Source organism: Caenorhabditis remanei, chromosome V (assembly GCF_010183535.1).
Source record: "Caenorhabditis remanei strain PX506 chromosome V, whole genome shotgun sequence".
Taxonomy (NCBI): Eukaryota; Metazoa; Nematoda; class Chromadorea; order Rhabditida; family Rhabditidae; genus Caenorhabditis; species Caenorhabditis remanei.
The window spans coordinates 1,197,476-1,225,393 of record NC_071332.1 but is presented as its reverse complement, the minus strand read 5'-3'; the positions used below and the strand labels follow the sequence as shown (position 1 = coordinate 1,225,393).

The window sequence follows — 27,918 nt, the reverse complement described above, 5'->3', positions numbered from 1 at the left end:
TAATAATGTTTCGATGTGTGTATAGCAATAGCGCTCCACCGCACACACGAGAGAGTGAGAGAGAGAGAGAGAGCGAAAGAGACGCAGAGATTTTCACTAATTCCCATAGTTTTTTTTTCTAAATTATTATGAAAATCGCAAGAAAAACTCTGCGTCTCTCGCACTCTCTCGTTCGTGATGGGGCGCGGTAGCTCAAAAATTTCTAAGAAAATGCGCTCTACCGAAAAATCGGTTTTTTTTTTCAAATTTTAAGTCATTTTTTGCTATTTTTCTCAAATTTCCTAGATTTTGGTTGCTTGAAAACAATTCTTTACCAAAATAGAACGTTATTAGCAGTGGAGCGCACTTGCTCAAGCTCAAAGTCAATTTTTTTTGAAATTTATCTAAATTTCGGAATTTTTCCGCTCCTGAAACCTCAAAAAACGCTCCAAACCTATAGTATAGGATCTCTCGGGGTCACAAATAAACAACTCAAGCACAAAACAATGAGTCCCTCCTAATAAATAAGCTGCCGGCGGGGAAGAGAAGTGAAATATGAACACGCGAACACAAAACAATGGGGGAGGCCCCTTTCATCTTTTTTCATCAGAAGATTCCGATGAAATCCATGTCATTTTTCCAAAATTTGCCAAAAAAAATCGTAAATTTTTATTAATACGCAGTACAATTCTCTTACAACCGCGCTCCACCGCAAACGAGAGAGTATCGGTGAGAGAGACGCAGAGATTTTCAGTTTTTGGCCTATTTTCACTATTTTTCATAAAAATTTTCAAAAAAAATTTTGAAAATATGCGAAAATAGGCTAAAAATTGTGAAAATCTGCGTCTCTCTCACCGATACTCTCTGTCGTTTGCGGTGGAGCGCAGTTGTAACGAAATTGCTCTGCTAAATAATAACTGAAAATTAACTGAAAATGCTGAAAAACTTTGACGAAAAATAGTCAACATTAAAAATTAAAAAATAATGCTGAAAATGCTCGAAAAAAACTCTAAAAATAACGAATTTTGGCTGAAAATATCCAAAAATTAACCAAATTTCAGCTATTCCTAACATTAGCAAGATTGTGACTGAAATTGCTCAAAACATGACTAAAATCGGCTGAAAATACCCAAAAATCAACCAAATTTCACTGAAAATGCTCTGAAAATGCAGAAATTTTGACTGGAAATTCGTCTGAAATAGCTCTTGACTGAAAACAATTGATTTCACTGTTTCATACAACAAAAAATACACAAAAAAGAACACGTTAATCAAACCAAAACGAAATAGATATCGAGGGAGTGGTGGAGCGAACGTAATGCCACCATTTCTGTGGGATGAATAGAGCGTCGCCGGCGTTGACGACACCGTCAAACATCCGACGGATTCTGGAGAATTCTGGAAACTCCGTGGCGTCTGGATTCTCCACGTCGACCTGACTTGTATTCCCCAGAATTCCATCGAACGGATAGACAGATGACGTGTCTTCTGGAGACACCATTCGAAACAGTTTCGTCCCGTTAACCTGTACAAACATGTTGTTCCGAGGATCCGTGTGAAGTGGGGATACTGTATTCGACGGTCCAATCCACATATTCATATCCACGTCATCTGGATTCGTGGATTCTCCGAAGCATTCGTCTGGGATGATGACGTCACGCTTCAGATGGGGAACTTGGTCGAATAGGCGGTGTTGGGCGAGGTAGAGACGTTGGCTCTGGAAATGTTTTTTTTTGAAAAAAATAGTGATTTTTGAAGATTTTTTCACTGAAAATCGGTACTAATTTACATGAAAATGTGATTTTTTCGAAAATTTCGAAAAAAATTGGTTTTTTAAAAAAATTTTGTGAAAACAAAACCCATTTTTTGCTGAAAATCTAGTGTTTTTTGCTCAAAATTGTATTTTTTGAGCAAAAATTTGAAAAAAAAAACGCCTTTTTCTAATTTTTTTACGGGATTTTCGCCGAAAAAAAGGAAAAAAGATAAATCTCAAAAAATGGCAAACTTTTTGCACAAAAAACACAGTTTTGAGCGAAAAAAATGCGTTTTTTTGTCAAAAAATAACTTTAAAAAAGTTGCAAAAATACCAATTTTTAGCAAAAACCATTAATTTTATTCAATTTTCCTTTAAAATCGGCACCAACTTACATAAAAATGTGATAATTTTCATCAAAAATGCCTTTTTTCTAATATTTTTGAATTTTTTTCCCCAAAATCACAATTTTGAGCGAAAAAATGCGTTTTGCTGTCAAAAAATTGCGAAAAAACCTATTACATCGGCACAGTTCTTACAACTGCGCTCTACCGAAATGCCCTCGAAAAATGTCTCTTTTTCTCTGAGTCTCTCAATTTCGCGCACTATTTTCTTCGATTTCGGTAGAGCGCGGTTGTAAGAAGCGTATCATGCAAATATTGTCAAGCAAAAATTAATAATTTTATAATTTTATTCAATTTTCACAGAACATCGGTATTCATTTCAATGAAAATTGGTATTTGTTCTATCGAAAATGCTTTTTTTCTGAACTTTAACGGAATTTTCAGAAAAATCAGAAAAATAACATGTTATACTAGCCGAGCATTTGTATTACAACTGCGCTCTACCGCAAACGAGAGATTGGCTCTAGATTTTCACAGTTTTTGTGTTGTTTTTGACCTAGTTTCGCTATTTACCATAATTTTTTCGGTAAATTATTATGAAAAATAGCGGAAATGGTTCAAACTCTGTGAAAATCTGTGTCTCTCTCGCCAACACTCTCTCTTTTGCGGTGGAGCGCAGTTGTAATCCACATGCTGAACTAATATAACACAACTTTCAGCGAAAAAATGAGTTTTTTGTCAAAAAATACCAAATTTTAAGCAAAAACCAATAATTTTATTCAATAATAACCTCCGAATTCTCAACAAACTCCCCGAATGTCATCAACTTTTGCGACCAGTCTTCATCCGAATATTTCGTTCCAATTTCCACTGGAAACGTTCTCGAATGCAGCTCTTTCAGCAAAAACTCAATATTCCACTTGCGAACCGCCGGCATATGCATACAGTGTTGCCGAATTAGCAGAGGAGTTCCCTGGCTAATCGCTGAAATTACACGTTCCAGACAATCGTCATCACTATCGTCACATTCTGATATGGGAACGGAATTCGGGAGCGGCGATAGAAAATTTCGAGTTTTTTCAGCGGAAAAAGACGAAAAACTCGGATGAATCGGGGCAGAAACCCCTGGTAACTGCTCATGAATCAGCCAAGCCAGCTGGCGAATCGGCACGATTTCCTCATCGATCCGTCCCATGCATAAGCCTTTATCTGCGATTTTTATGGCGTTCTGAAGCGAAAAAAGTGATTTTTTGTCGATTTTCGTGTTCCCCCCTCAAACAAACCTCAAAATCCGCTCGTTTCCCTCTAAACAACAAAAAACTCTGTACAAAACTGACGAGAACGTACAATTTCCGCCAATTCTCATCTACTTCATTGAAATGTCCTGTATTTAACTTTGCATCCGCTATTTTCAGAAGATTTATCGATTGTTTCACAATATCCGATGATAAATCATGATTTCCATCGAGAAATTGTTGAGAATTCGCGCAAAAATTGATGAAATTATTGCGAATGATTTTTGAGACGACTCGATCTTCCAAGTGGATATGTAGACTGCAAATGTTCCATGTCTCGAGATTCTGAAATGAAAAAAATGGAAAATAAACTCGGAATGTTTATTAGACAGAGAATCACAGCCTAGCAAGAATCTCAAAATCATTTAAAAAAGTATAAATTAAAAATTAAAATTGGTCGACCTCAAGTCTCTGCTTGTACGCCTCGATCTTCGGCAGAATTGATGGATGACGTGCGTCGTATTCTTCGTAGACAACGTCGGATTTTTCAGCTCTGAAAAGAAAAAAAATCTCTTTAAAAAACCAATTTTCCGATTAGAAAAAGCTTTTTAAAAAGCAAAAATACGTGGAATTTTTAAAGGCGCATGTAGTTATTTACGAGGGATATCTCGCCACGACAACCGTACTTTGCAGGATTTACGGGGGAGTGACGTGGCGGAAAAATTATTTTTTTCCGAATATTCGGCCATTTGAGTTAAAACAAAGCTAAAAACGCTGTTTTCGTTAACAAAAATCGCTTAAAATCTGATTTTTTCACTCACTGATGCTTCAAAAACACTGCAATCGACACGGGCGTTCCCCAGAAGATTGTCTGATGCGGGATAAAAGTTTCGTCTTCGATCCAAACTTTCGAGAGGACTGTGAACCTAAAATTGTATATTTTGAAATTAAAATTGGGTTTTTTTGATTACCCTAAGGACACATACGCCTGAAGAGCGGTCACCTGGGCGTAGGCGTAAATTGATGAGCTCGGTGTCTCGGTTTGGACGTAAATCATCGCTTCGCGAACGAGATCGGTGGCGATTCTTCTTCTACGAAACTCTTTTAACACAGCAACTCGTTCCATTTTCAGCAAATCTTGTTCAACGGGCCGGAGACGAAGACATCCGACAGCGCGGTCTCCTGGAAAACATTAAAATCGTTTTATTCATTTTTGCATTAAAAAATTATTTACCACTGAACGCTACAAAATACACCGAATCTCTCTCTTCCTCTTCTTCCCATTCCATGTGTTCCGGACAGTTTTGTTCTTCAATGAACACTTTTCGTCGGATATCGAACACTCCTTCACGACATTCCTCGATTGTTAGCCGTTTGATTTCCATTTTTCTGGAAATTCACGCGGCGGGTTTTCTATGAATCGATAATCAAAAAGCGATGATGAAATTAAAGACCAAAAATCGAGTATTCAAAGGTAAAAACCGTCGTTTCAATGGGAATACTTCTGGGATAATCGACTCTTTCATACGTAAAAAAGGAAAAAAACAAACAAACAAAACAAAAATAAATCATCACAAAACATACAAATGCACTAGATGACTACTGAGCAAGGGGACCTTTCATTATGAAAGAAGACAAGAAAAATCAGATGAGAAAGAAATCATTTATGGAATCAAGCAGTTCTCTGATAGTTCACTTGTTCCTGCGACTGTAAGACGAACGAGTTGGCTGCGGAGGATCGTGGGGCCTTCTGAGTCTTCTGTGCCTTCTTCTCCCCATTATTCTCCTTATTCTCCTGGCGTGCCGCTTCCGCGTCTCTTCGCTGCTTCTCTTTCACTTCCGATTCCTTTTCCAATCGTTCCGTCACCCGATCATTCTTACTATTCTGCGCTTTCTCCGTCGCCGATCGCACTTCTCGTCCGCTACTCTCGATTTCTCGCGCCGCTTTGTGAACTTGTTTCAGAAAGTACGGACCGCCTTTGTTCACCATCCAATTGTAGATATAACGGGGAATGTTGGCTTCCGGATTATCACAATACGTCAAGATATAGTCGACGCCGTGGGATTCCCAGTTAGTGTGAGCGCGGATCGACATACGGGACGTGTAGGAGCGAACACGGACGTTCGTTTTGGAGATTGATGGGAATACCTGGAAATTGAACATTTCATTTTTATTTTTGGGAATTTTTCGGGCCGAAACAGGCCGACGCGTAACTCGCTTAAAACTCAATATTATGATCTGAAAAACATACCAAAATGTAGATCTCGGCGAGTTCTATAACCTACTACGGGCCGGGCTAGAAGGTTTTAGCGTTATTTAGCCGTTTTGGCGGTTTTGGTCTTTTTTCCACATTTTTGGGTTTTTTTTGAAGTTTTTTCGCTTTTCTTCGCGTTTTTGCGCGTTTTTTTTATTTCGTCGCATCTTTTTCCGACAAAAAAAAACACCAAAAACTCAAAAAAGTACAAAAAACGCCTAAAAAACGCTAAAAAACAGGGAAAAAGGCCAAAAAACGGACCCGTTTTCGCATTTTTTCCACATTTTTGGGTTTTTTTTTTTACTTTTTTGAAGTTTTTTGAAGTTTTTTGAAGTATTCTTGCGTTTTTTCGCGTTTTTTGGGTTTTTGGCGTTTATTTGATTTCTCGCATCTTTTTCCGGCAAAAAACACCAAAAAAACCCAAAAAAGTCCAAAAAAACGCAGAAAACGCCAAAAAAAAGCAAAAACGACCAAAGAAACATTCTAGCCCGGCCCGTAGTAGGTTATAGACCTCGCCGAGATCTACATTTTAGTATATTTTTCAGCTCAAAATATTGAGTTTTAAGCGAGTTGCATGCCGGTTCGCAAGCATGGAACATACCTCCGGCTGCACCGATTCGCTATCAATAACTGCATATTTTTCATTATCCGACACCCACGTGCGTCTCACATAAACATATTCTCTCGGATACATTGGATAAGGGAATTTGGATACCCATCTGATCAATTCATTCTCGTTTTCCTCTTTCACCACCTCTATCGTCACAATATTCTCATCCCACTCTTTTCGATACTTCAAATCATTTTGTGCGTCGAGAAACGTCCGGGGACTTATATCATAATAAGTGCCGACACACTTATATTCATACATTTCGTAGGGTCCTTCTATGCGTCGACGGAACGCCAGCATATCTTTCTCCTCGTAAAGCAACTCCCATCCGTTGCCAGGCGTCTTCCGGTGAGCGAACTCCTCTTCGCAATTGTCGCATTCTGCCATTCGTTTATCACTGATTCCATGCTCTTTGAATGTGAAACCGAGTGTCGAGGCGGCTATCGCGAATCTAGTGAAGCGTCGATCGTTTCGGTAGAGGGAGAAGGAGTATTGCACGCTGAAAACGTTGGTTTTTTGAGGAGAAAAGTGTCGGCGCTCTCTCATTTTCGCATACTCTCTCGTGCTGCCACGTGGCACACTGAGAGTGAGAGACGCAGAGAAAAGTGGGATCTCTGCCAGATTTGGGTGAAAAAAAGCTCAAAAATGTGAATTTTCAGCTTAAAAATGTGAATTTTCAGCTCAAAAACGCTCAAAAACTCTTTTTAAGCTCAAAACGAGAAGTTTAAGCTCAAAAATGTGCATTTTAAGACCAAAGTAGGCATTTAAAGCTAAAAATGTGCACTTTAAGCTCAAAAATAAGACTTTTAGCTCAAAAATGTGCATTTTCAGCTTAAAAATGGACATTTTAAGCTAAAAATGTGAATTTTAAGCTAGAAATGTGAATTTTCAGCTCGAAAAATGGGATTTTCAGTTCAAAAATGTTAGGATGCTGAATTTTTATGAAAATTGCCGGTTTTTCGCGTCAGTCCCGTTTTCTGATAGTTATCACCCGAAAACCGCGATGATAGATAAGAAAAATGGGATTTTAGAGGTAAAATTAATAAAAAGTGCGGATTTTCAGTCAAAAACCTCCATTTTCAGCCATTTTTCTTCGATTTTTGTCGATTTTCGTTAATTTTGAGCCTGAAATTCTTTAAAAATCGGTTCCTGAAGGAGCTAAAGCTGTATTTTTGTGCATTTCCAGCTGAATTTCTAGGAAAACCCGTTTTCTGATAGTTTTAACCCAGAAAACTGCGATTTTTAAGGTGGAAATCCGTTCCCGGTCGAAAAATGCCTGCGCTCTCTCATTTTTGCACACTCTCTCGTGCAACGTGGCAAAGAAACTTACGCTCTCGCTTTAAATCGTGTCCACTGCTGACGGAAGTTTTTATATAGGGAAACCTGAAAAATTATAGAGTTTTCCTATCAAAAGAAGAAGAAAAAGCTCACTTGTCTGAGCACAAAACTGCTCCAATTTCTGTTTAACATCGCGGAGATTGGCGAGTTCGCTTCAAAAACTACACATTCGAGTAGAAAACTAGAGGAAATAAGATTTTTTTCTTTGAATTTTTGAAAACAAACAAGTTTTGATTATCAAGATGATTATTGATCAGTTCACGCGAGATAGCGGTAGGTACATAACCTTTTATGATAAAAAATAGCGGAATGGAACGATTTTTATAAGTTTTATAATAAGAACAAACTGGAACGGATTTTTACATGGGAAAAGTTTGAAAAATATAGCAAGAAGCATCGCTGAGAGTTTGTGTTTAAAAAAATCAAACTTGCAAACCGGGCCGGCCCGTAACTCGCTTCAAACTCAGTATTATGAGCTGAAAAGTATACCAAAATGTAGATCTTAACGAGTTATATCTCTATGACCTAATACAGGGCTGATGGCGGGTCGGTAAAGTGCCGCGGGCCGGGCGAGAATGGCTCTTCGTCTAAAAAATTTCGATTTTCCACTTCTGAATCTGATTTCACCCGGAAAATCCAAGTTTTCTCACTAAAATTGTCGATTTTCCCCCGAATTTTCGTTCAATTCGCGCCTGAAATCTCATATTTTTCAAAGAAATTGGCGAAAATTCTGCTGAAAATGTCGATTTTTGGTCATTTCTACTGAATTTTCGCCAATTTTCATCATGAAATTCCAATTTTTTACGAAAAATATGAGCAGGCTCGCTATTGATAGAAAATTCAGTAAAAATCGATAATTTTAGTGAGAAAAATGGGATTTTCGGGGTGAAATTAGGTATGGAAGTAGAAAAATGATTGAAAATCATCATTTTTCGTATGAAAATCGATATTTTCAGACAAGAAGCCATTCTAGTCCGATCTGCGGTACATTACCGATACATTTTGGTATATTTTTCAGATCATGATATTGAATTATAGGCTAGTTACGGGTCGTTCCGGTTTGCAAGTATGAAAAAAATAGAATCACAAGAAGAATGAGTGAGATTTAATAATAAAAAAAGGAATCAATCGAAATCTGGTGGTGGCGCTGCAGCGGAGGCGAATGACGGTGGTGGCATCAATCCATCTCCATCGATTGGCGGACAAACTGTCATCATATAGTTGGCGATTGGAGCAAGTTTCTCACGAAGAGCCAACATTGCTCCGGTATTCGTGTTGGCGCCGGCGTGAACGATGAAGTAGTACCTTGCCAACGAGTGTATGGCGATTTGATGCGATTCGTACATTGCGAATGTTGTCTGATGGCCTCCTAAAACCTCTGATCGCTGTTAGAATCGCGGTTTTCATCTTAAAAATAGGAAATTTCTTACCCATATTGAGTTTATGAATCTGCGGAATCGTTGTCACATGGCTCACAATCAGCTGTTGTCTGAATCGAGAGTTGTCCAATGTGACAGGAAGCCCAACGTTCAAAATCAATCCACCATCGTGATCGGTGATAAAGATTGCGCACACCCCTTCGTAAGTGAGCATCAACTCCTCCAGTTCTTGTTGGACATTCATTATTTTTGCTGAAAATAATTTTTGACTCAATTTTTTGTTTAAAAATCTGGTGAATAACCAAAAAAATCAGTTGAAAAATAGGGAAAAGCATGCTGAAAAAGTTGAAAAACAACGATGGCCGAGTTTTCCTCGTGATGGCCGAGAAACGATGGAAGAGAAATCGGTGAAAAGCGCGCCGCACTTTGCGTTTTTACGGGCGTTGGACTCCTCCCACTTTTACAGGAAAAAGTTCCATTTTATTAATTTTTAAACGTTGTCGTTCACATTTTTCAGTGATTCTTTTTGTAAAAATTATAGAAAAATCGATAGATTCGTTTATTGCGCATTTTTTACACCATGTTCCGTTGAATTTGGTCGAAAAACGTTCTTAAAATTTTAATCGATAGTTTTCGCTAATAAAAAAATTAATTTAAGGTATGTCCGGAGCCGCAAAGAGGGTAGCGACATCATCAGTGAACTGGGGAAAGCTCGGTAAGTATTTTTTTCTTAGTTTTTCCTTTTTAAATCGTTTAAATCTAACAATTCCCTTATTCCAGCTGAGCGCTTGGTGCCAGAGCACTCTGCCGAGCTCACCCGCGTCAAGGGAGTCAGCGGAACGTTCCAGTCCGCCGTCAGCCAGCTCCCAGCCGATCTTCCAAAGATTGACTTCGCCGCCTTGAAGAAGGCCCTTCCAGCTCACTCCGCTGTTCTCGATTCTCTCCAAAAGCAGTATGAGGCTGTCAAGATCCCATACGGAGAGGTTCCAGCCGATTACTTGAAGGAGGTTGACCAATGGGTTGAGTACAACAATGCCCGTATCAAGCTTCATGACGTCAAGGTTGCTGACGGACTCCAAGAGGCCAAGAAGGTGAGAAAACTTTCGAATTTTGTCAAATCAAGCTAAAAACTCATTTTAGGTCGAGGAGAAGTGGGCCAAGGCTCCACCAGTTGAGCACTTCGATCGCCAACACTTTGTCGAATATTTCCCAGCTCATTTCTATGATCTTCGCTACCAAAACAGAATTCCTGACCCATGCAACATCGGACTCAACGAAACTCCGGAGATTGAGAACAGATTCAAGGACTACAAGGTTCTCCGACGTGCCGATAAGGTCGACGACCATTAAACGACTCGACAGTGAAGCGCCGTTAATTAGACCCCAATCGTTTTCTTTTCGTCACTCCCCACCAACTTTTCTCTTTTAAATCATAAATCGCCTGTCGGATTCGTTTTGTAGTTTTCCTTTTTTATTTTATAATTTTTCCACCGAGGCTCTTCATTTTTCCAAATCCCCTCGGTGCTGATATAGTCCTTTCCTCAGATTATGTTCTTCATAAGAAGTGATGGCAAGATAAAGAACTTTCGGATGTTTTCGTTGCCTTTCTTTTCATGTGCGCGGGTCCAGTTGGCATCTGCATCATTGATTACCTTCTGTGATGGGATGGAAGATATCAAAACAAGTTTTTGCATTCCCCTTTCTCTCTTACAATGGAAGTTCTTTATAGTTTTTATTCATTTTATTCGGTTTAGTTTATTGTTTCCTCTCTTTAATAACTTTATGTGTCTTCCAAAGATCAAGAAGTTTTGTTGTTGCCGAAAAGTGCACCAATCACTCCAAACAACTGATAGATCACACTAATTTGAGAGGGTGGATGAGTCGGAAAGACGTCTTTTTCTCTCTTATCTTGATTCGATAAATATGCAACAAACAACCAGGAGGCACGACGTCAACTTGTTATTTGTCCTTTTCTTTTCTTTTAACACAATTTTCCATTTTTTACCTGAAAAAATAATAAATAAAACCTTTTTTTTTGCCTTTTTTAGTTGCAAATCGTTCGCAAATCCCCAAAATTTCAGGGTTACCTCATCGTGAAACCGATGCGACACCAAGCAGTAAGTTCTCAGTTAAAAATACTGAAATTTTAAATAATTTCTGTAGACACGACGACGACGAGCGCCGTCGGAAACCTCTTCGATCGCATCGAGTCGACGCTCGTCATTCGCACAAAATGGGAATTCGTCGCGGAAAAGTTCCGAGTTGAAAGGGTACTTTCCTGCTGAAATCACTCTAAAAAATCTCTCAATTTTCTATTCAGACCATGCGAAAAAGTGGTTCATACCGCCCAAGATTCGCTGTTCTCGACGAGTTCTGGGTGGACAAACTTTCGTGGATTCTTCAATTTGTCGATTTTGTTGCTGGTAAGGGTGTTGCTGGTGGTTTTGGAGCAAAAAAAAGCGAAAATTCTGGGATTTTCGACAAATAAAAGCGGTTTCCAGCTAAAATACTCGATTTTTAGACTGCAAAACTATAAGAAATTGGAATTTCTTGCAATCTTAAGTGTTTTCTATTAATTTTCAGACGTTTTTTTGGGATTTTAAAGTGATTTTTTAGGTTTTAAATCCTTTTTCAGATCTCTCCAATAAAAAACTTTAAAAATCAGTATTTTTTCATAATTTCCTCTGAAAATCGGCGAAAATGTTCCAATTTTCCACATTCCACTGATCTGTATAGCGATTTTGACACATTTTCAGTCCAAAGTTGTCATTTTTCGAGGTTTTAGACAGTTTCCGCTCATTTTTTTCTATCACAGTCAGAAATTCACGAAAATCCTTGGTTTTTCAAGCAAGAAAATGCTGAAAAATCACATATTTCAGCTCTAACCTCATTTTTCCCAAGTTTTTGACAATTTTTCCGCTGAAAATGTCCCAAAAACGGATTTCATGCTTCTTTTTCTGAATTTTTTATCTTTTTTCAGGGTTTTGACAATTTTTCCACAGAAAAAACTCAAGAAATTGTTATTTCGAGCTCCCGAAAACCTTAAACTCCGATTTTTGACCATTTTCAAAGTGATTTCAACCAAAATATCCTCTTTTCGGAGCAGTTCTCCGGAAATTTCGCTAGGAAAACTACGAAAAATCCTAGAAATCGGTATTTTTGAGCTTTTTCTGAGTTCAAATCGCGTTTTCAATGTGAAATATCGGGAAAAGCTGTCGAAAAAAGCTGGAAACTCGTTTTTTAACAGGAAATGCACAATTTTATCATTTTTCAGCCGATTTTTTAAGCAAAAAACTCGATTTTCCAAGAATTTCAGTGGGTTTTTGTCTGAAAAAGGTGTCAATTTCTCTTTTAATTGGTTTTTTAGAGTTTTCACTCCATTTTGATCAGAAAAATGCAAAATTTTTTAAATTTTCACCTCTCCCTCTCCCTTTTTTTCCCAAAAATAACCCCAATCACCCCCTCTATTCCAGGTTCTGTCAAACGGTCGCGTTGCTTTGGAGAATGTGATCAAGTATGGAATACTCATCACCCCACTCCAATGGATCTCCACATTCGTCGAGCACAACTATTCGATATGGAGTTGGCCGAATCTCGCGCTGATTCTTTGCTCGAATTTTCAGATTTTGCTGGTGTTGGGGGTGGAGAAGATACTTGGTGAGAGATCAAGCTAAAAAAAACTGAAAATGACCCCAAAATCGTGAAAAATTGCGAAAAATTGGCCAACAATCGAATCTCTGGACATCCAGACACACAGATCGACACAACTTGGTCTCTCCGGATATCTGTGTGTCCGGATGTCCAGATGTCTGTCTGTACAAGTGTCCAAGCGTCCGGATGTCCGCAGATTCGATTTTTGATTTTTAAAGATTTTTCAAAATTTCCTGGTCATTTTCAGCTCTTTGAAGCTACAATTTGAATTAAAAGAGCTGAAAATTACCAGGGAATTGCGAAAAATTGCATAAAACGAGTCAAAATTCGAATCTTGGGACATCCGGGCACACAGATCGACACAATTTGGTCTGTCCGGATATCTGTGTGTCCGGATGTCCGCAGATTCGATATTTGACTGCAATTTCATGATTTTGGAGCTTTTTTCGCGAATTTTCAAAATTTCCTGGTTATTTTCAGCTCTTTGAAGCTACAATTTGAATTAAAAGAGCTGAAAATCACCAGAAAATTGCGAAAAATTGCCTAAAATCGGCCAAAATTCGAATCTGGGGACATCCGGACACACAGGTCGGCACAATTTGGTCTCACCGGATATCTGTGTGTCCGGATGTCCAGCTACTCGCTAGTCATGTCTGTCTGTGTGTCTGTCTGCAATAATTTGCAATTGCGCTCTCTGGCGCGGCATCAACTTATTTACACTCACACAAAAAGTCTCCGCCTCTTGTCTCTCTTGGCAGCAGCCAGTCACGTGGTCACTAACCAAAACAACACCTCGCGCCCCACTCACTTTCTGTTTTTTCTTCTGTTTCCCGAAAATTTTGTCTCAATTTTTCAATTTTTCTCCTAAAAACATTCAAATTCCTCTCAGAACGCGGATGGCTGGGCAACGTGTTCGCCGCCGTCTTCTACACGACTCTCGTGATTCTCCATTTGATGATTCCGGTCGTCGTCACGCTCACCCATACGGTTTGTTTTTCGAAAATTCCAGTTAAGAGCCGTTTTTTGGTGTCGATTTACGGAGCGCTCGTAAATCGACACGAAAAACGTCTCTTAGAGATTTAAGCTTAAAATTTCGATGAATTTAGATTCCGGTGCTTTGAAAAACCCTTAATTTTCAATTTTTCACGAAATTTTGACTTGAAATCTCTTTAAAACTCTCCCAAACTTCGCAATAATCGCCGCTGCCACGTGTCGCCGTAAATCCACACAACTGGTGGGTCTCGCCACGACATGACGTTTTGGTTACTGTTGGGAGTCGTTTTTTGTGTCGATTTACGGGGCGCTCGTAAATCGACACGTGAAACGGCTCTTGGAGATTTGAGCTGAAAAAAGAACCTTCTGAAAATTGAAGTTTTTTTTGCTTAAAAATCCTCTATTTTCTCAAAAATACCTCCTTCTGCTTCAGTTTTCAATACTTTCCCCCTTGTTTTCAGTGTTTTCAGTAAAAATCCCAGTTTTCGAGGTCAAGAGCCGTTTTTTGTGTAGATTTACGGAGCAGCCTCGTAAATCGACACGGAAAACGGCTCTTGAAGATTTTAGCTTAAAATTTCTATAAATTACGGATTCCGGTGCTTTAAACCCCGTTAATTTTAGAAATTCAAGTCAATTTATGTAGGAAATTGAAGTTTTTCGCTTAAAAACCACAATTTTTCTGAAAAATACCTCAATTTTCAATATTTTTTGAGTCAATCTCCCCTTGTTTTCAGTGTTTTCAGTGAAAATCCCAGTTTTCGAGGTCATCTCGCTTTCAGAGCCGTTTTTTGGTGTTGATTTACGGAGCAGCCTCGTAAATCGACACGAAAAACGGCTCTTGGAGATTTGAGTAAAATTTTGAGAAAATTGAAGTTTTTTCGCTAAAATACCCCATTTTTTAATAGTTTTTGTGTCAATCAACTGTCAATTTCGGAGATTTTAGCAAAAATTTGAGAAAATTGAAGTTTTTTCGCTAAGAACCCTCATTTTTCTGAGAAATACCCCATTTTTCAATAGTTTTCAAGTCAATCTCCCCATCTTTTCAGTGGAAAAACCCGCTATGGTCGGTGGTAATGATGGGCGTCTACGTGATCGAAGCGCTGAAATTCATCTCCTACGGACACGTCAACTACTGGGCACGTGATGCTCGTCGCAAAATCACCGAACTCAAAACGCAAGTCACCGATTTGGCGAAAAAAACGTGCGATCCGAAGCAGTTTTGGGATTTGAAGGATGAGCTATCGATGCATCAGATGGCGGCGTCCTATCCAGCGAATCTGTCGCTTTCAAATATTTATTATTTCATGGCCGCACCCACACTGTGCTACGAATTCAAGTTTCCAAGGACTCTGAGGATTCGAAAGCATTTTTTGATTAAAAGAACAATCGAACTCGTTTTTCTCTCTTTCCTTATCGCTGCATTAGTTCAACAATGGGTTGTGCCAACTGTAAGGAATAGTATGAAGCCACTGAGTGAAATGGAGTTGCCACGATGCATGGAACGTCTTCTGAAACTGGCGATTCCGAATCACTTGATCTGGTTGCTCTTCTTCTACACATTCTTCCACTCCTTCTTGAATCTTGTCGCCGAACTTTTGAGATTCGCCGATCGAGAATTCTATCGAGACTTCTGGAACGCTGAGACCATTTCTTACTTCTGGAAATCATGGAATATCCCGGTCCATCGCTTCGCTGTACGCCACATTTACAGCCCCATGATGCGCAACAATTTCTCGAAAATGAGCGCGTTTTTTGTGGTTTTCTTCGTTTCAGCGTTCTTCCACGAGTATTTGGTGTCGGTGCCGCTGAAAATGTTCCGATTGTGGTCCTATTACGGAATGATGGGACAGATTCCGTTATCTTATGTGACGGATAAGATTGTGAGAGGCGGGAGAACTGGTAGGGTCTCGCCACGAAAACAAAACATGTTTTTTTGAATTTTTTAGGAAATATCATCGTCTGGCTCTCACTCATCGTCGGACAACCGCTTGCGATTCTCATGTATGGACACGACTGGTACATCCTGAACTTTGGAGTTTCATCTGTCACAAATCAGACAATCGTTATCTAAATATTATTATTAGCACACTTCTTCTAGATATTATCTATATATTGCACGTTGTTTTTTCATGTATTACTGGTTTGTTTTGCTACAATTTGCTCCACATTTTCCAAAAATAGTGCCATTTTGATCTAGTACCTTGCCATTTCTCTTTATTTATATTAGCAGAGAATTTTTGCTGCAACTGCGCTCCACCGCAAACGAGAGAGAATCGGCGGGAGACGCAGAGTTTTTCTCGCGCCGACACAGATTTTCACAGTTTTTGACCTATTTCCGCTGTTTTTCATAACAATTTACCGAAAAAATTATGGAAAATAGCGAAAATAGTTCAAAAACTGTGAAAATCTGTGTCGGCGCGAGAAAAACTCTGCGTCTCTCGCCGATTCTCTCCCGTTTGCGGCGGAGCGCAGTTGCAGCAAAAATTCTCTGCTAATACCTCATTTTGTTTAAAAATTCTCATTTTCAAAGGTAAGCTGAGCTCTATGTAAATGAAATTATTATTTAGTTGTTTTTTTTCCGCTGAAATTGATTTTGTACTATCTTTGAAGTATCTCAAGATCTCACCTCAGACCAATAATCTGAAATTCTGAAATTCAATTTCGATTCAGATGTCGATTTTGGTCTACGATCGCGAGCACAACTTCAAAAAGTGGTACATCTATTGGATTCCCAAGACCAAGACTCTTGGTGAGTTCCAGAATTCCAGAATTTTAGCGATTTCAGCACATTTTCAGGCGTAAAAGACGGCAAAGACGTCGTCTACGAGAAGATGGTCACACTCACCGAGCGTACCGAACTTCTGAAAGTCAGCAAGTCGCTTGTCGAGGAGAAATGGGCGGCGCTTTTCTCGGAATGCGGTTTGCATATCGAGGAAGTTTGCGATAAAGAGCTCGTGCTCACTTTCGCTCTTCAACGAAATATCACTTTGGAGCGTACTGAACTATCGGGAAATTTCGATGAATGCCTTTATTTGGAGTATTTGGTAATTTAATTTTTCTTTAATTTTTTTTAGCTTTTTGACGAAATTTCGACCTGAAATCTCTGTCGGGAGCCATGGCGATTTACGGGGCATTTTTTTAAACTTTTTGCGCAATTTTTCTGAAAATAAAGCGTTTTTCAAGCAAGATTCTTAGTTTTCAGCGCCTAAAAACACTTATTTCCAATTTTTTCTCGAAATTTCGAATTGAAATCTCTAAAATTAAGCCAAATTTCGCAAAAATCGCCGCTGCGCCACGTGGTACCGTAAATCCACACATACACCTGATGGGTCTCGCCACGACATGATGTGTCGGGTTACTGTCGGGAGCCGTTTTTGGTGTAGATTTACGGGACATTTGTTTCTTTCGCAATTTCGCTGCAAATAAAGCGTTTTTCTCCAAATAAAGCTTAAAATCATTAATTTTCAGCGCCTAAAAACACTTATTTTCAATTTTTCACGAATTTTCGACTTGAAATCTCTAAAATTATGCCAAATTTCGCAAAAATCGCCGCTGCGCCACGTGGCACCGTAAATCTACACACACCTGATGGGTCTCGCCACGACATGACGTGCCGGGTTACTGTCGGGAGCCGTGGCGATTTACGGGGAATTTTTTAACAACTTTTTTCGCAATTTTGCTGCAAATAAAGCGTTTTTTCTCCAAATAAAGCGTAAAATCATTAAATTTCAGCGCCTAAAAACACTTATTTTCAGCTTTTTCACGAAATTTCGACCTGAAATCTCTAAAATTAAGCCAAATTTCGCCAAAATCGGCATTTTTTTTTGGTTTTTTTTCGCAATTTTGCTGCAAATAAAGCGTTTTTCTCCAAATAAAGCGTAAAATCATTAATTTTCAGCGCCTAAAAACACTCACCAACGTCTCACCAATGAAAAGAAAGCGTACCGCTTCATCTGTCGATCATCTGAAGCCAGAAGACGTCAAACCGATGCTCGTCCCAAAAATCGATCCGGTCAAGAAACGAACCGCCCGTTTGACGGCGAAAGCCACCGGGCCAGAATTCGATGATGACGACGAATAAATCAAAATATTGCACCCTTTTTTTTCATTTTCCTTGTTCCATGATTTCATGTTTTTCCTGTACATTCTCTTATATTAACCCATCTCACAACAATTCCTGTATTTCCACTTGTTTTACAATTTATTCCGACAACTTATCGTAACAAAAAAAGCGGTATTTTAAATTTTGTCTCCATATCAATCTACAATTATGTATTGAAATAGTCTCCGGGTGTTTTTGGGGGGTGGAAAGTGGAGGATGGATGGGATGGGAGTTTTCAAAGAAAATAGATATAAAACACATTTTTTGATGGGTTGGAATTTGTAGCAAAAGTCTCATGAGTATTAACATTTTCAGAAAAATTCCAACAAATCAAAACAATGTGCAAGTTCAATAAAAAGAATCTTCTGCATGCGGTATGCGGAAAATATCTTTGAAAAGAAGAAGAAAAAACATAAATATTTAGAGCAATCATGTAGTTGTGTGGGGAGGGGAAGGGGGGCGGGATAATACGACACGGTCTTTATGAAAGATAGAAGGTGCCAGCACCTTTTTGCCGGGCGAAGAACGGGGACTGAACTCGGATTAAAGATAATAACTTATACGGAGAGAGGAGAGAAAAGAGGATGACCACCAGAAAAACAGGAAGGAACACAAGAAAAATGATGAGAAAATTAGGAAAAAAGAACATAATAGATAGCAAAAAGAGATTAAAATAGGTAGGGATAATAATAATGAAACACTAGAATAAAAAAATTATTTTACCGTAATAATGATTCAGCGAGACAGAAAATAGAAGAGAGATTGCACGGGGGGAGAGAAAAAGAGAGGGAGAGAACGTTGTAGATCAAAATTAGTTCAAAATTCGAATGGCAGCTTCGTTTGAATGTTGCGATGGGGCCTTGTGATCCAACCCGATGTAGACTTGGGGGACTGAAAATATTTGAATAGAATTTTCAGCATTTTCAGCCAACTCTCTCACCTCCAGTCGTCTGATTGGCCATATCCGTCAAGTTGACCTTCTCGCCGACGTTGAACTCAATGTTGCGACAAAGCTGTAACTAGTTTGGAGTTCTTTACGCTTGCTCTACACTTCGTCTAGTACCTTATCCCGGCTGAGCAACGCGAATTTGTATTTCGCAAACTCGGCGTCCGTCACGTCGGGCAACTTCCGGCGGAGACGATCCCTGACTTCAGTCATCAGCTCTCCGTTACGGATTTTGATGACAAATGAGACACCGAAGAGCTTCGTTGGTTCACGCTCAAAATGGACTACTGGACAGAAGAAGTCTCCTGGTGTAATCTCCAGCTCATCCAATGGAATCTCCTCGATACGGGCGTGAAGAGCTTGTTGGATATTCTGAAACTAAGATATCAATGATATCATATTAGTGGAATGTGGAAGGTTAAAGCATACTTAACTGCTTTCAAACTGAGTTTTATGAGCTGAAAAATATACCAAAATGTAGATCTCAGCGAGTTTTGTCTCTATGACCCAATACGGGGCGGATTGCGGCTCGTTAATGTGCCGTGGACCGGGAAAAAGAGCCAAAAAAACATTATGCCCGTGATTTTTAGTCGAAAATGAAGGATTTTGAGTGGAAAATCGAGATTTTGGGCGTATATGAATCAAAAATTGAAATTTTCAGCCCAAAGTGAAGGTTTTCACCAAAAAACCCAAAAATTTCAGGCAAAAATTGAGTTTTTCGAGTAAACAACTGTGAAAATTGCACTTTTTCAACGTTTTTGGTCGAAAATTTGGGAAAAATCGGCTGAAAATGAAGAATTTGAAGTAAAAACTGTAAAATATCCGATTTTCCAGCAGAAATTGAGGTTGTGCGGAAATCGAGTTAATTTGGTGCGGCCCGGGGAAAAAAACCAAAAAGTGCCAAAAAAGTCATTCCCGTGGAATCCTAACAAATAGCAATCCGGTCCGTATCATATCACAGACATAGAACTCGTTGAGATCTACATTTTGGTATAATTTTCAGCTCATAAAACTCAGTTTGAAGCGAGTTTTGCAAGTTAAAGAATCACTCTTACCATCTTATACATTGTTCTCTGATCGACATCAGCAAGAGCCAGGTTTTCATTGTAGATCTGGTAGACGCGTTGGTTATTCAGCGGTGAGTTACCGATTTGGAGCAGTCTGGAAGATTGAAAATAGTGAATTTTCTTTCTTACAATTGCGCTCCACCGAAACCGAAGAAACTTGTGAGCGAATTTGAGAGACTCAGAGAAAAAGAGACAAGGGGATTTCGGTGGAGCGCGGTTGTAAAACGCGTGCCGTGCTAATGGCTCGGAACTGTTCTTACAATTGCGCTCCACCGAAATCCCGTTGAAAAATGTATATTTTTCTCTGAGTCTCTCAATTTCGCACACTATTTTCTTCGGTTTTGGACCCAACTTTCGGTAGAGCGCGGTTGCAAGCCGTGCTAATCTATCATTTTCTACCTGAACTTCCTGGATCCTCCCTCTGCATACGGATAATATCTCTCAGCTTCTTCCAGCAAATCCGCCACAGTTCCCTCTTTCGGTGGGAACAAAGTGGCCTCCTCCACATGTCCATTTGGCAACTGCCAATAGAGACGACACTGCATTCGAGTCTTGCTAACTTCCTCAACGTCAAATGGCATAATGATATACTGAACACGATATACTTTCATAATACGTGGATCGTGGATTTGGCGATTCATTAGTTGTCTGCATTGATGAATCGAATAGTCATCGAAACACGCCTCCTGACGGTTTCCAGACATACGGGTCCAGAAGAGAATTCTACGATGGTCAACGTCATGACGTGCTGCGACTTCTTTAGCAGCGTCAGTCAATGGCTGATCCAAAGAGAATTTCAGTAAGAATGGCTCAATTGGCTCCTCCTCCACTTTCTTATTATGGAACGCTTGATGGAACTCAAACTCGACTCTCAAATACAACTCGCTCATTTTAACCTTCGCATTGTTAATCGGCGTCGACGTCGCCGCCTTCTCCACAATCAGAATCGAGCCGTCCTGATCTTCGACTAGTCTGCCGAGCGTGTTCTTATTGGTCTCATCAATATACTCAACAGTCATTGGGGAGTGCTCGATGTAATATTTCAACTCGGTGTCCGTCGGCAATCCAAGAATCTCACAGAGGTGTGAACGGTACAATGAAACTCTTTTATGACAATCTAGCATTGTGTGAGTGATGATATTGAATTTATGGGTGATCGCATCGTAATACTTGATGAAGAAGAGTATATCTCCTGGAATTTTATAATTAAGTAGAGATTTTAATTATATAAATCATAATAACTCGCTTCAAACTAAGTTTTGTGAGCTGAAAAATATACTAAAGTGTAGATCTCAGCGAGTTCTATGTATCCGATATGATACGGACCGGATTGCTTTTTGTTAGTGTACCAAGGGAATCCCATTTTCGGCACTTTTTTCCGGGTCGCACCAAATAAACTCAATTTCCGCACAATAACTATAATTTCTCACTTTAAAACCTCAATTTCTATTAGAAAATCTTCAATTTCTATTAGAAAATCGATTTTACAGTTTTTACTTCAAATTCTTCATTTTCAACCGATTTTTTCAAATCTTTAAACCAAAAACGTTGAAAAAGTGCAATTTTCACAAGTTTTTACTCGAAAAACTCATATTTTGACCAAAATTCCTGGTTTTTTGGTGAAAAACCTCCACTTTACGTGATATGATACGGGACGGATGGTTTTTCAGGCGGTACTAGCTTTTAGAACTGTTACGAAATGGAACTGTTACGATATGGAACTCCGGTGCAGTGGAGCGCGTTGCTTTTATTTTGAACTTTTCCCACTTTTTTTTCCAGATTTAACACAAATGAAGGATGATTTATGAAAGAAACTCGATTTTTTAAGTTATTTTTCATAAATCATCCTTCTTTTGTGTTAAATCTGGAAAAAAAGTGCGAAAAATTCAAAATAAAAGCAAACGCGCTCCACTGCACAGGAGTTCCATATCGTAACAGTTCCATTTCGGAACAGTTCTAAAAGCGAGTAAAAACCATCCGTCCCGTATCATATCACGTATAGTAGAGGTTTTTCACCAAAAAACCAAGAATTTTGGTCAAAATATGAGTTTTTCGAGTAAAAACCCTGTGAAAATTGCACTCTTTCAACGTTTTTGGTTGAAATTTTGGAATAATCGGCTGAAAATGAAGAATTTGAAGTAAAAACTGTAAAACATCCGATTTTCCAGCAGAAATTGAAGATTTTCTAATAGAAATTGAAGTTTTAATGTGAGGTTAATTTGGTGCGGCTCGGGAAAAAAGTGCAAAAAACTCATTCCCGTGGCACACTAACAAATAGCGATCCGTCCCGTATCATATCAGAGACATAGAACTCGCCGAGATCTACATTTTGGTATAATTTTCAGCTCTTAATATTGAGTTTGAAGCGAGTTCGGCGCGGTTTGCATATAAACTATCTTACTCGTTGTCAAATAATCATTCAGCGGTCGATCCTTATTATTCGAGAACTCCACATACAACACCTCGAATTCCGAGGATAGAATCGAATCCAGTCGCATATCACCACTGCATTCGATGAACTGAAATCAATTTTTATTGGTAACTTCCAAAATATTCATATTAAAAGTTATTACAACTGCGCTCTACCGAAACGCTCTTGAAAAATGTCTCTTTTTCTCTGTGTCTCTCAATTTCGCACACAATTTTCGTCGGTTTCGGACCAAACTTTCGGTAGAGCGCGGTTGTAAGACGTGTGCCGTGCTAATACCTCAGTTGGTCTCAACCGACTCGGTTGCTTCTGACTCTTCTCCATCGGGTACGCATCTGACATTCTCCACAATCGGAAGTTAAACTTTTTCGATTTAATCTGACGAATCACTCGATGTCTCAATTCCATAGCATGATCATCATTATCAAACATATCAACTTTCGGGAGATCACTCTTCTGGAACAGTTTATCATTCACGAAAAGATAGAGTTCAGCAGTCATCATATGCTTCCAGACAGTCTCATGTGGAATAACTTCATTGATAATTGTCTGTTCGACGAGATCATACGTGTGATTGGTGGCGACAATGTCAGGTGTCACAAGGGCTACTGTCATACAAAGTTGCTCCTCCTCCATTTTCTTTTTCTCTCTGTTCCGAGTCATTCTCTCCAACTCAAAGGTTCGAGACACTGACTGCGGGATTTGTGTATCTGGAATCGGTGCCAACACCTGTTCGATAGCATTATCACGCACGTAGACCAGCATATAAGCAGACGTATTCATAGCCTTTTCGCCTCCAAAATTGCTAACTATCGCGTCATCTGTAGTCGTTCTCGACACCACGTCATCATCAAACTTGCACCATTTCGCAGTGGCAGTCGGGTCGACAGCCGACTCATGAAGATTCACATTTATAAACGTGACGTAGTGTCCGCCGTGGAATTCTCCACTGTGAACGAGCACCGCGTGCAAACTATAAACACAATCCTCCTCGGTGAGCAACGGTCCCAACTCGCAACACTCAGCCAGATTCATTTTCTCTGGAAACGAGAAGCGCTCGTTGATTTTCTGCTCGACACCACAGTATTGGAAACGCATTAGTTGGACGTGAAGGACTGGTGGCAACTCGACGAATTTCACTCCTTTCTCGGCTCTCTGCAGTCCATGATCCCCGGCGTCGTACTTATTCTCATCGTCGAGGGTTTCAGATGTGGTGTAGGCTTGGAATGCGCGCTCCACTGAAAAAAATTAATTTTTTCCCTAAAATTCCTAAATTTCAACGTAACTCGCTTTAAACTCAATATTATGAGCTGAAAAATATATCAGAATGTAGATCTCCGCGAGATCTATGTACCACGGGCCGGGCTAGAATGGTTTTTTGGCCATTTTCGCGTTTTTTTGCCACTTTTTTTTCCGGAAAAAGAGCCAAAAAATGCGAAAATGGCCACGGCACATTAACAATCCGCCATCCGGTCCGAAGAAGATCACGGACATACAACCGCAGGCCGGGCTAGAATGGGTTTTTGTCTAAAAATATCGATTTTCCACTTTCAAATCTGATTTCACCCGGAAAATCCCAGTTTTCTCACTAAAATTGTCGATTTTCACTAGATTTTCGATCAATTCGAGCCTGAAATCTCACATTTTTCGCTGAAAATGTCAATTTTTGGTAATTTTTACTAAACGTTCGCCAATTTTCACTCGGAAAATCCAATTTTTTACTGAAAAATATGAACAGGCTCGCTATTGATCAAAAATTCAGTGAAAATCGGCAATTTTAGTGAGAAAACTGGGATTTTCCGAGTGAAAATCATCATTTTTCGTATGAAAATCGATATTTTCAGACAATAAGCCATTCTAGCCCGATCCGCGGTACATAAACGAATAGCCATTCGCCCGTAGTACAACTGCGCTCCACCGCAAACGAGAGAGTATCGGTGAGAGACGCAGAGTTTTTTCAGTTTTTTTTTCTAGCGCCGACTCAGATTTTCACAGTTTTTGACCAATTTTCGCTATTTTTCATAATTTTTCAGTAAATTATTAAGAAAAATAGCGAAAATTGGTCAAAAACTGTGAAAATCTGTGTCGGCGCCAGAAAAAAACTGAAAAAAACTCTGCGTCTCTCACCGATACTCTCCCGTTTGCGATGGAGCGCAGTTGTAATACAAATGCTCGACTAATATGTATTTGACCTACTACGGGGCGAATGGCTATTCGTTAATGTACCTCGGATTGGATTCTTGTCTGAAAATATCGATTTTCATGCGACTTTCAATCAAAATCCCAGTTTTCTCACTAAAATTGCCGATTTTCACTGAATTTGGTATATTTTTCAGCTCATAACATTGATTTTGAAGCGAGTTACGCGCCTTTTCACAAAGGTGTACTTACAACTATCCATTCCTAGAACATTGAGCTGTACATCGTAGAAAGACTCAGTTCTTGAACTCTCATAATCTACATCAAGGCACTTGATATATGACTTCATATTACCACGGAACAGATTCGGAATCGATTTCTCTTCAGAACTTCCCTTCATTTTCGTCTCTAGATTGTCTAAAAGCACACGACAAAACTCTTGAACGTCGTGCTGATTGAACGCGTCAAGTTTATCCCATCCGAACGCCCGTGTCAGACTATTCGTCTCGACTGCTTCACTAGACATTTGCAACTCGTAGAAGACTCGCTGCATGGCGAGAACAATGTTGCTCTCGCTTGGCTCGGTGCCAACTTCCATCTTATATACAGCTCGTCGGAAACCCGTTGTGAAGTAGAATGATTGCAATATCGAGTTCATGTAGCATGTGGCGCCCTGGTTTCGAAGACCAATGCATCCAGTGTGTCGTTTGCTGTCCCATCTGGAAATATTGAATGAGTATAGGGGTTGGAGGTTGGGAAACTCAAAAATTGACTAGAATTTTCAGGTTTTTCTGAAAATTTACGTAGGAAAAGACAAAAATGGTTTTTTAAGGTTTCAAAGTGTCAAAATTGTAACTTTTTCATTGAAAAACGTCATTTTCACAATTTGAAACCTTACAACTTGCTTGTTTTGGATTGTTTTTTCGAGAAATTTTGAATTGATTCGTATTAACAGTCCACCCCTTTCACAACCGCGCCCAACCACAAACGAGAGAGTATCGGCGAGAGACGCAGAGTTTTTTTGCACCGATTCAGATTTTCACAGTTTTTGACCTAGTTTCGCTGTATTTCAACAGCTTTTAGCGAAAATAGGTCAAAAACTATGAAAATCTGTGTCGGCGCTAGAAAAAAACTCTCTCGTTCGCGGTGGGGCGCAGTTGTAAGAGAGGTGGACTGCTAGTATACGAAGAAATTTGAATTTTCTCGTAAAACACTCAAAAACCAGTTGTAAGGTTTCAATGCATGAAAATGACGTATTTGCAGTCCACCCCTTTTACAACCGCGCTCCACCGCAAACGAGTGAGTGTCGGCAAGAGACTCAGAGTTTTTTTCTCGCGCCGACACAGATTTTCACAGTTTTCGAACTATTTTCGCTAAAAACTGTTGAAAAACAACGAAAATCGGTCGAAAACTGTAAAAATCTGTGTGGGCGCGAAGAATTACTCTGCGTCTCTCGCCGATACTCTCTCGTTTTGCGGTGGAGCGCAGTTGTAAGAGAGGTGGACTGCTAATACGAATAAATTCAGAATTTCTCGTAAAAACACTCAAAAACAAGCAAGTTGTAAGGTTTCAAGGTGTGAAAATGACGTATTTGGAGCCATCCTTTCTTACAACTGCGCTCCACCGCAAATGAGAGAGTATCGGGGAGAGAGACGCAGAGTAGTTTTACGCGCTGATTCAGATTTTCACCGTTTTAGACCTAGTTTCGCCGTTTTTCAACAGCTTTTAGCAAAAATAGGTCAAAAACTGTGAAAATCTGTGTAATACTCTCTCGTTTGCGGTGGAGCGCAGTTGTAAGAAGGGTGGACTGCTAATATACGAAGAAATTTGAATTTTCTCTCAAGGTTTGAAAATGACGTATTTGGAGCCCATCCCCTCTTACAAGTGCGCTCCATCGCAAAGGAGAGAGTATCGGCGAGAGAGACGCAGAGTTTTTTCTCGCACCGACACAGATTTTCAGTTTTTGACCTATTTTCGCTAAAAACTGTTGAAATACAGCAAAAATCGGTCGAAAACTGTGAAAATCTGTGAAAATCTGTGTCGGCGCGAGAAAAAACTCTGCGTCTCTCGCCAGTACTCTCTCGTTTGCGGTGGAGCGCAGTTGTAAGAGAGATGGACTGCTAATATACGAATAAATTCAGAATTTCTCGTAAAAACACTCCAAAACCAGTTATAAGGTTTCGAATTGTGAAAATAACGTAGTTCAATGAAAAAGTCTCACTTTCAAACCATGAAAAACCATTTTTTTGGCCCAATTTTCTCTCACAAACTCACAAATAACCAGCTCCACTGGGAACATCGGCTGTGAATCGACACCTCAATTTGATGGTATCATTCACCACATATCCGTCTTTTGGATTCATCAACGTATCATACTGATCATAATTCGAAAATCCCCAATCGACTTCACCATTGTGAAACGAGTGATGAATCTTCTTCTGAATCGACGCCCCCTTCGTATTCAACACCTCAAGTGTCGCCTGCCCATAACACCTCCAAATGCCGCGCTTCTGAAGCAACTCGTCGTTGTTGCACTGAAGGAAGAACCCGAAATTATAGTTGTTTCGTGAGACGCGTGAGCTTATCGTGTGCCGTCCGCCCTGTTGAGATCTGGAATAACTAAAAACTTCGCTCCCTATTTCTCAATTTTCCCAGTCGCCGATACCTGCAAATCGCCAGAATGCGCCATGGAATCCCGCGAACAATCACTGGTTTCGACATCATTCTGTTATCCGGACGATTCATGAATGCCGAGAAGCAATCGATATCCAATGATAGATGACCTTCCGGTCCATACGGATCGTTACACTCATCATACGCTGGAATATCGTGCGTCGGCATCACAACCATATCATCGGGATCTGGTGAGCACATTTCTCTTTCTGATTCTAATCTCACGGCCTCTTTCTTTCTCTCACACGACAACACAAGTCAGTGATGATAAAACAACCCAGTGTCTTGGTTTCCTGCAAATATCGATTTTTTTTTGAAAAAATGGAAATTTTGAAATTTCTGAATATTTCGTTATCAGGAAGGAGGCAAAAACAAAAAATTGGAGAATTTATTTTTAGTGTGACGTTTCGGGGTGAGAAAAGAGGCAGCAAGGCGCGGAGGGAGCAGAAAACAAACTGAGCGAAATGAGAGGAAGTAATATTGATTAATTTCCGATGAAAATGCATTGTTTTAATGGAAAAATTAAGGAAATTTAAGCTTAATTTCAATGAAAATTCGGTAAAAATAGTGAAAACTCTTCCGAACCGGGTAAATTTCAAAAAAAATCAAAAAATGAAAGTTTTCCAGTGATTTTTGATAATTTTCGCAGCATTTTTACTGATAAAATGCTAGAATCGATCAAACGTCACACGGCGATGGAGTTTCGCAAGAATTTTGGCGCTTTTATTTCAAAAAAAAACATGAAAAACAACACTTCGGTGTGGGTGTCACTGAGAAAAACGCCGTTATAAAAACCATGCGGCGCTATTGCGAAAACTGTGTGCGGCGTGTTGCGTTTGTCGGCTCCGCCCACAAATTGTGTAATTCAGCATAACGAGTTGGACGCTGTTTTAATGGGTTTCGGGACTGTTCAAGCTGAAATTTTTGCTGGAATTTTAAAATAGACATTATTTTTAGCGTTCTGGTGACGAAATATTACGTTTTTAGGTGTAAAATTATGGTTTAAATTGGTTTTTTAGGTTGGGA

The 27,918-nt window shown here is 39.5% G+C and overlaps 8 protein-coding genes across 8 annotated transcripts; 3 read left to right on the top strand and 5 right to left on the bottom strand.

The window, feature by feature from the left end:
• Window positions 1-1,246: 1,246 nt before the first annotated feature.
• On the bottom strand, window positions 1,247-4,696 carry GCK72_016633 (uncharacterized protein; the record flags this gene model as incomplete). Its single annotated transcript, XM_053731599.1, has 7 exons — window positions 1,247-1,696; window positions 2,867-3,304; window positions 3,360-3,656; window positions 3,774-3,864; window positions 4,133-4,237; window positions 4,283-4,493; window positions 4,546-4,696. 7 exons carry the CDS (start codon window positions 4,694-4,696, stop codon window positions 1,247-1,249), a joined length of 1,743 nt encoding a protein of 580 aa, XP_053580512.1.
• A 287-nt stretch (window positions 4,697-4,983) lies between these two features.
• On the bottom strand, window positions 4,984-7,646 carry GCK72_016632 (uncharacterized protein; the record flags this gene model as incomplete). Its single annotated transcript, XM_053731598.1, has 4 exons — window positions 4,984-5,460; window positions 6,168-6,675; window positions 7,507-7,559; window positions 7,608-7,646. The coding sequence occupies 4 exons, from the start codon at window positions 7,644-7,646 to the stop codon at window positions 4,984-4,986; spliced, it is 1,077 nt and encodes a 358-aa protein (XP_053580511.1).
• A 992-nt stretch (window positions 7,647-8,638) lies between these two features.
• GCK72_016631 (uncharacterized protein) lies at window positions 8,639-9,137 on the bottom strand (the record flags this gene model as incomplete). Its single annotated transcript, XM_003092357.2, has 2 exons — window positions 8,639-8,883; window positions 8,945-9,137. The coding sequence occupies 2 exons, from the start codon at window positions 9,135-9,137 to the stop codon at window positions 8,639-8,641; spliced, it is 438 nt and encodes a 145-aa protein (XP_003092405.1).
• A 416-nt stretch (window positions 9,138-9,553) lies between these two features.
• On the top strand, window positions 9,554-10,243 carry GCK72_016630 (uncharacterized protein; the record flags this gene model as incomplete). Its single annotated transcript, XM_003092355.2, has 3 exons — window positions 9,554-9,608; window positions 9,674-9,984; window positions 10,034-10,243. The coding sequence occupies 3 exons, from the start codon at window positions 9,554-9,556 to the stop codon at window positions 10,241-10,243; spliced, it is 576 nt and encodes a 191-aa protein (XP_003092403.2).
• Window positions 10,244-10,995: 752 nt separating this feature from the next.
• GCK72_016629 (uncharacterized protein) lies at window positions 10,996-15,608 on the top strand (the record flags this gene model as incomplete). Its single annotated transcript, XM_003092356.2, has 7 exons — window positions 10,996-11,010; window positions 11,057-11,163; window positions 11,214-11,316; window positions 12,367-12,550; window positions 13,434-13,531; window positions 14,584-15,436; window positions 15,484-15,608. The coding sequence occupies 7 exons, from the start codon at window positions 10,996-10,998 to the stop codon at window positions 15,606-15,608; spliced, it is 1,485 nt and encodes a 494-aa protein (XP_003092404.1).
• On the bottom strand, window positions 14,959-16,464 carry GCK72_016628 (uncharacterized protein; the record flags this gene model as incomplete). Its single annotated transcript, XM_053731597.1, has 2 exons — window positions 14,959-15,194; window positions 16,383-16,464. 2 exons carry the CDS (start codon window positions 16,462-16,464, stop codon window positions 14,959-14,961), a joined length of 318 nt encoding a protein of 105 aa, XP_053580510.1.
• On the top strand, window positions 16,208-17,618 carry GCK72_016627 (uncharacterized protein; the record flags this gene model as incomplete). The annotated part of the gene is made up of 3 exons (XM_003092362.2): window positions 16,208-16,286; window positions 16,334-16,581; window positions 17,436-17,618. The coding sequence occupies 3 exons, from the start codon at window positions 16,208-16,210 to the stop codon at window positions 17,616-17,618; spliced, it is 510 nt and encodes a 169-aa protein (XP_003092410.2).
• An 832-nt stretch (window positions 17,619-18,450) lies between these two features.
• Window positions 18,451-27,093, bottom strand: GCK72_016626 (uncharacterized protein; the record flags this gene model as incomplete). The annotated part of the gene is made up of 10 exons (XM_053731596.1): window positions 18,451-18,530; window positions 18,580-18,652; window positions 18,703-18,957; window positions 19,641-19,746; window positions 20,052-20,844; window positions 22,054-22,171; window positions 22,360-23,318; window positions 24,472-24,938; window positions 26,494-26,829; window positions 26,885-27,093. 10 exons carry the CDS (start codon window positions 27,091-27,093, stop codon window positions 18,451-18,453), a joined length of 3,396 nt encoding a protein of 1,131 aa, XP_053580509.1.
• Between the last annotated feature and the right edge of the window lie 825 nt (window positions 27,094-27,918).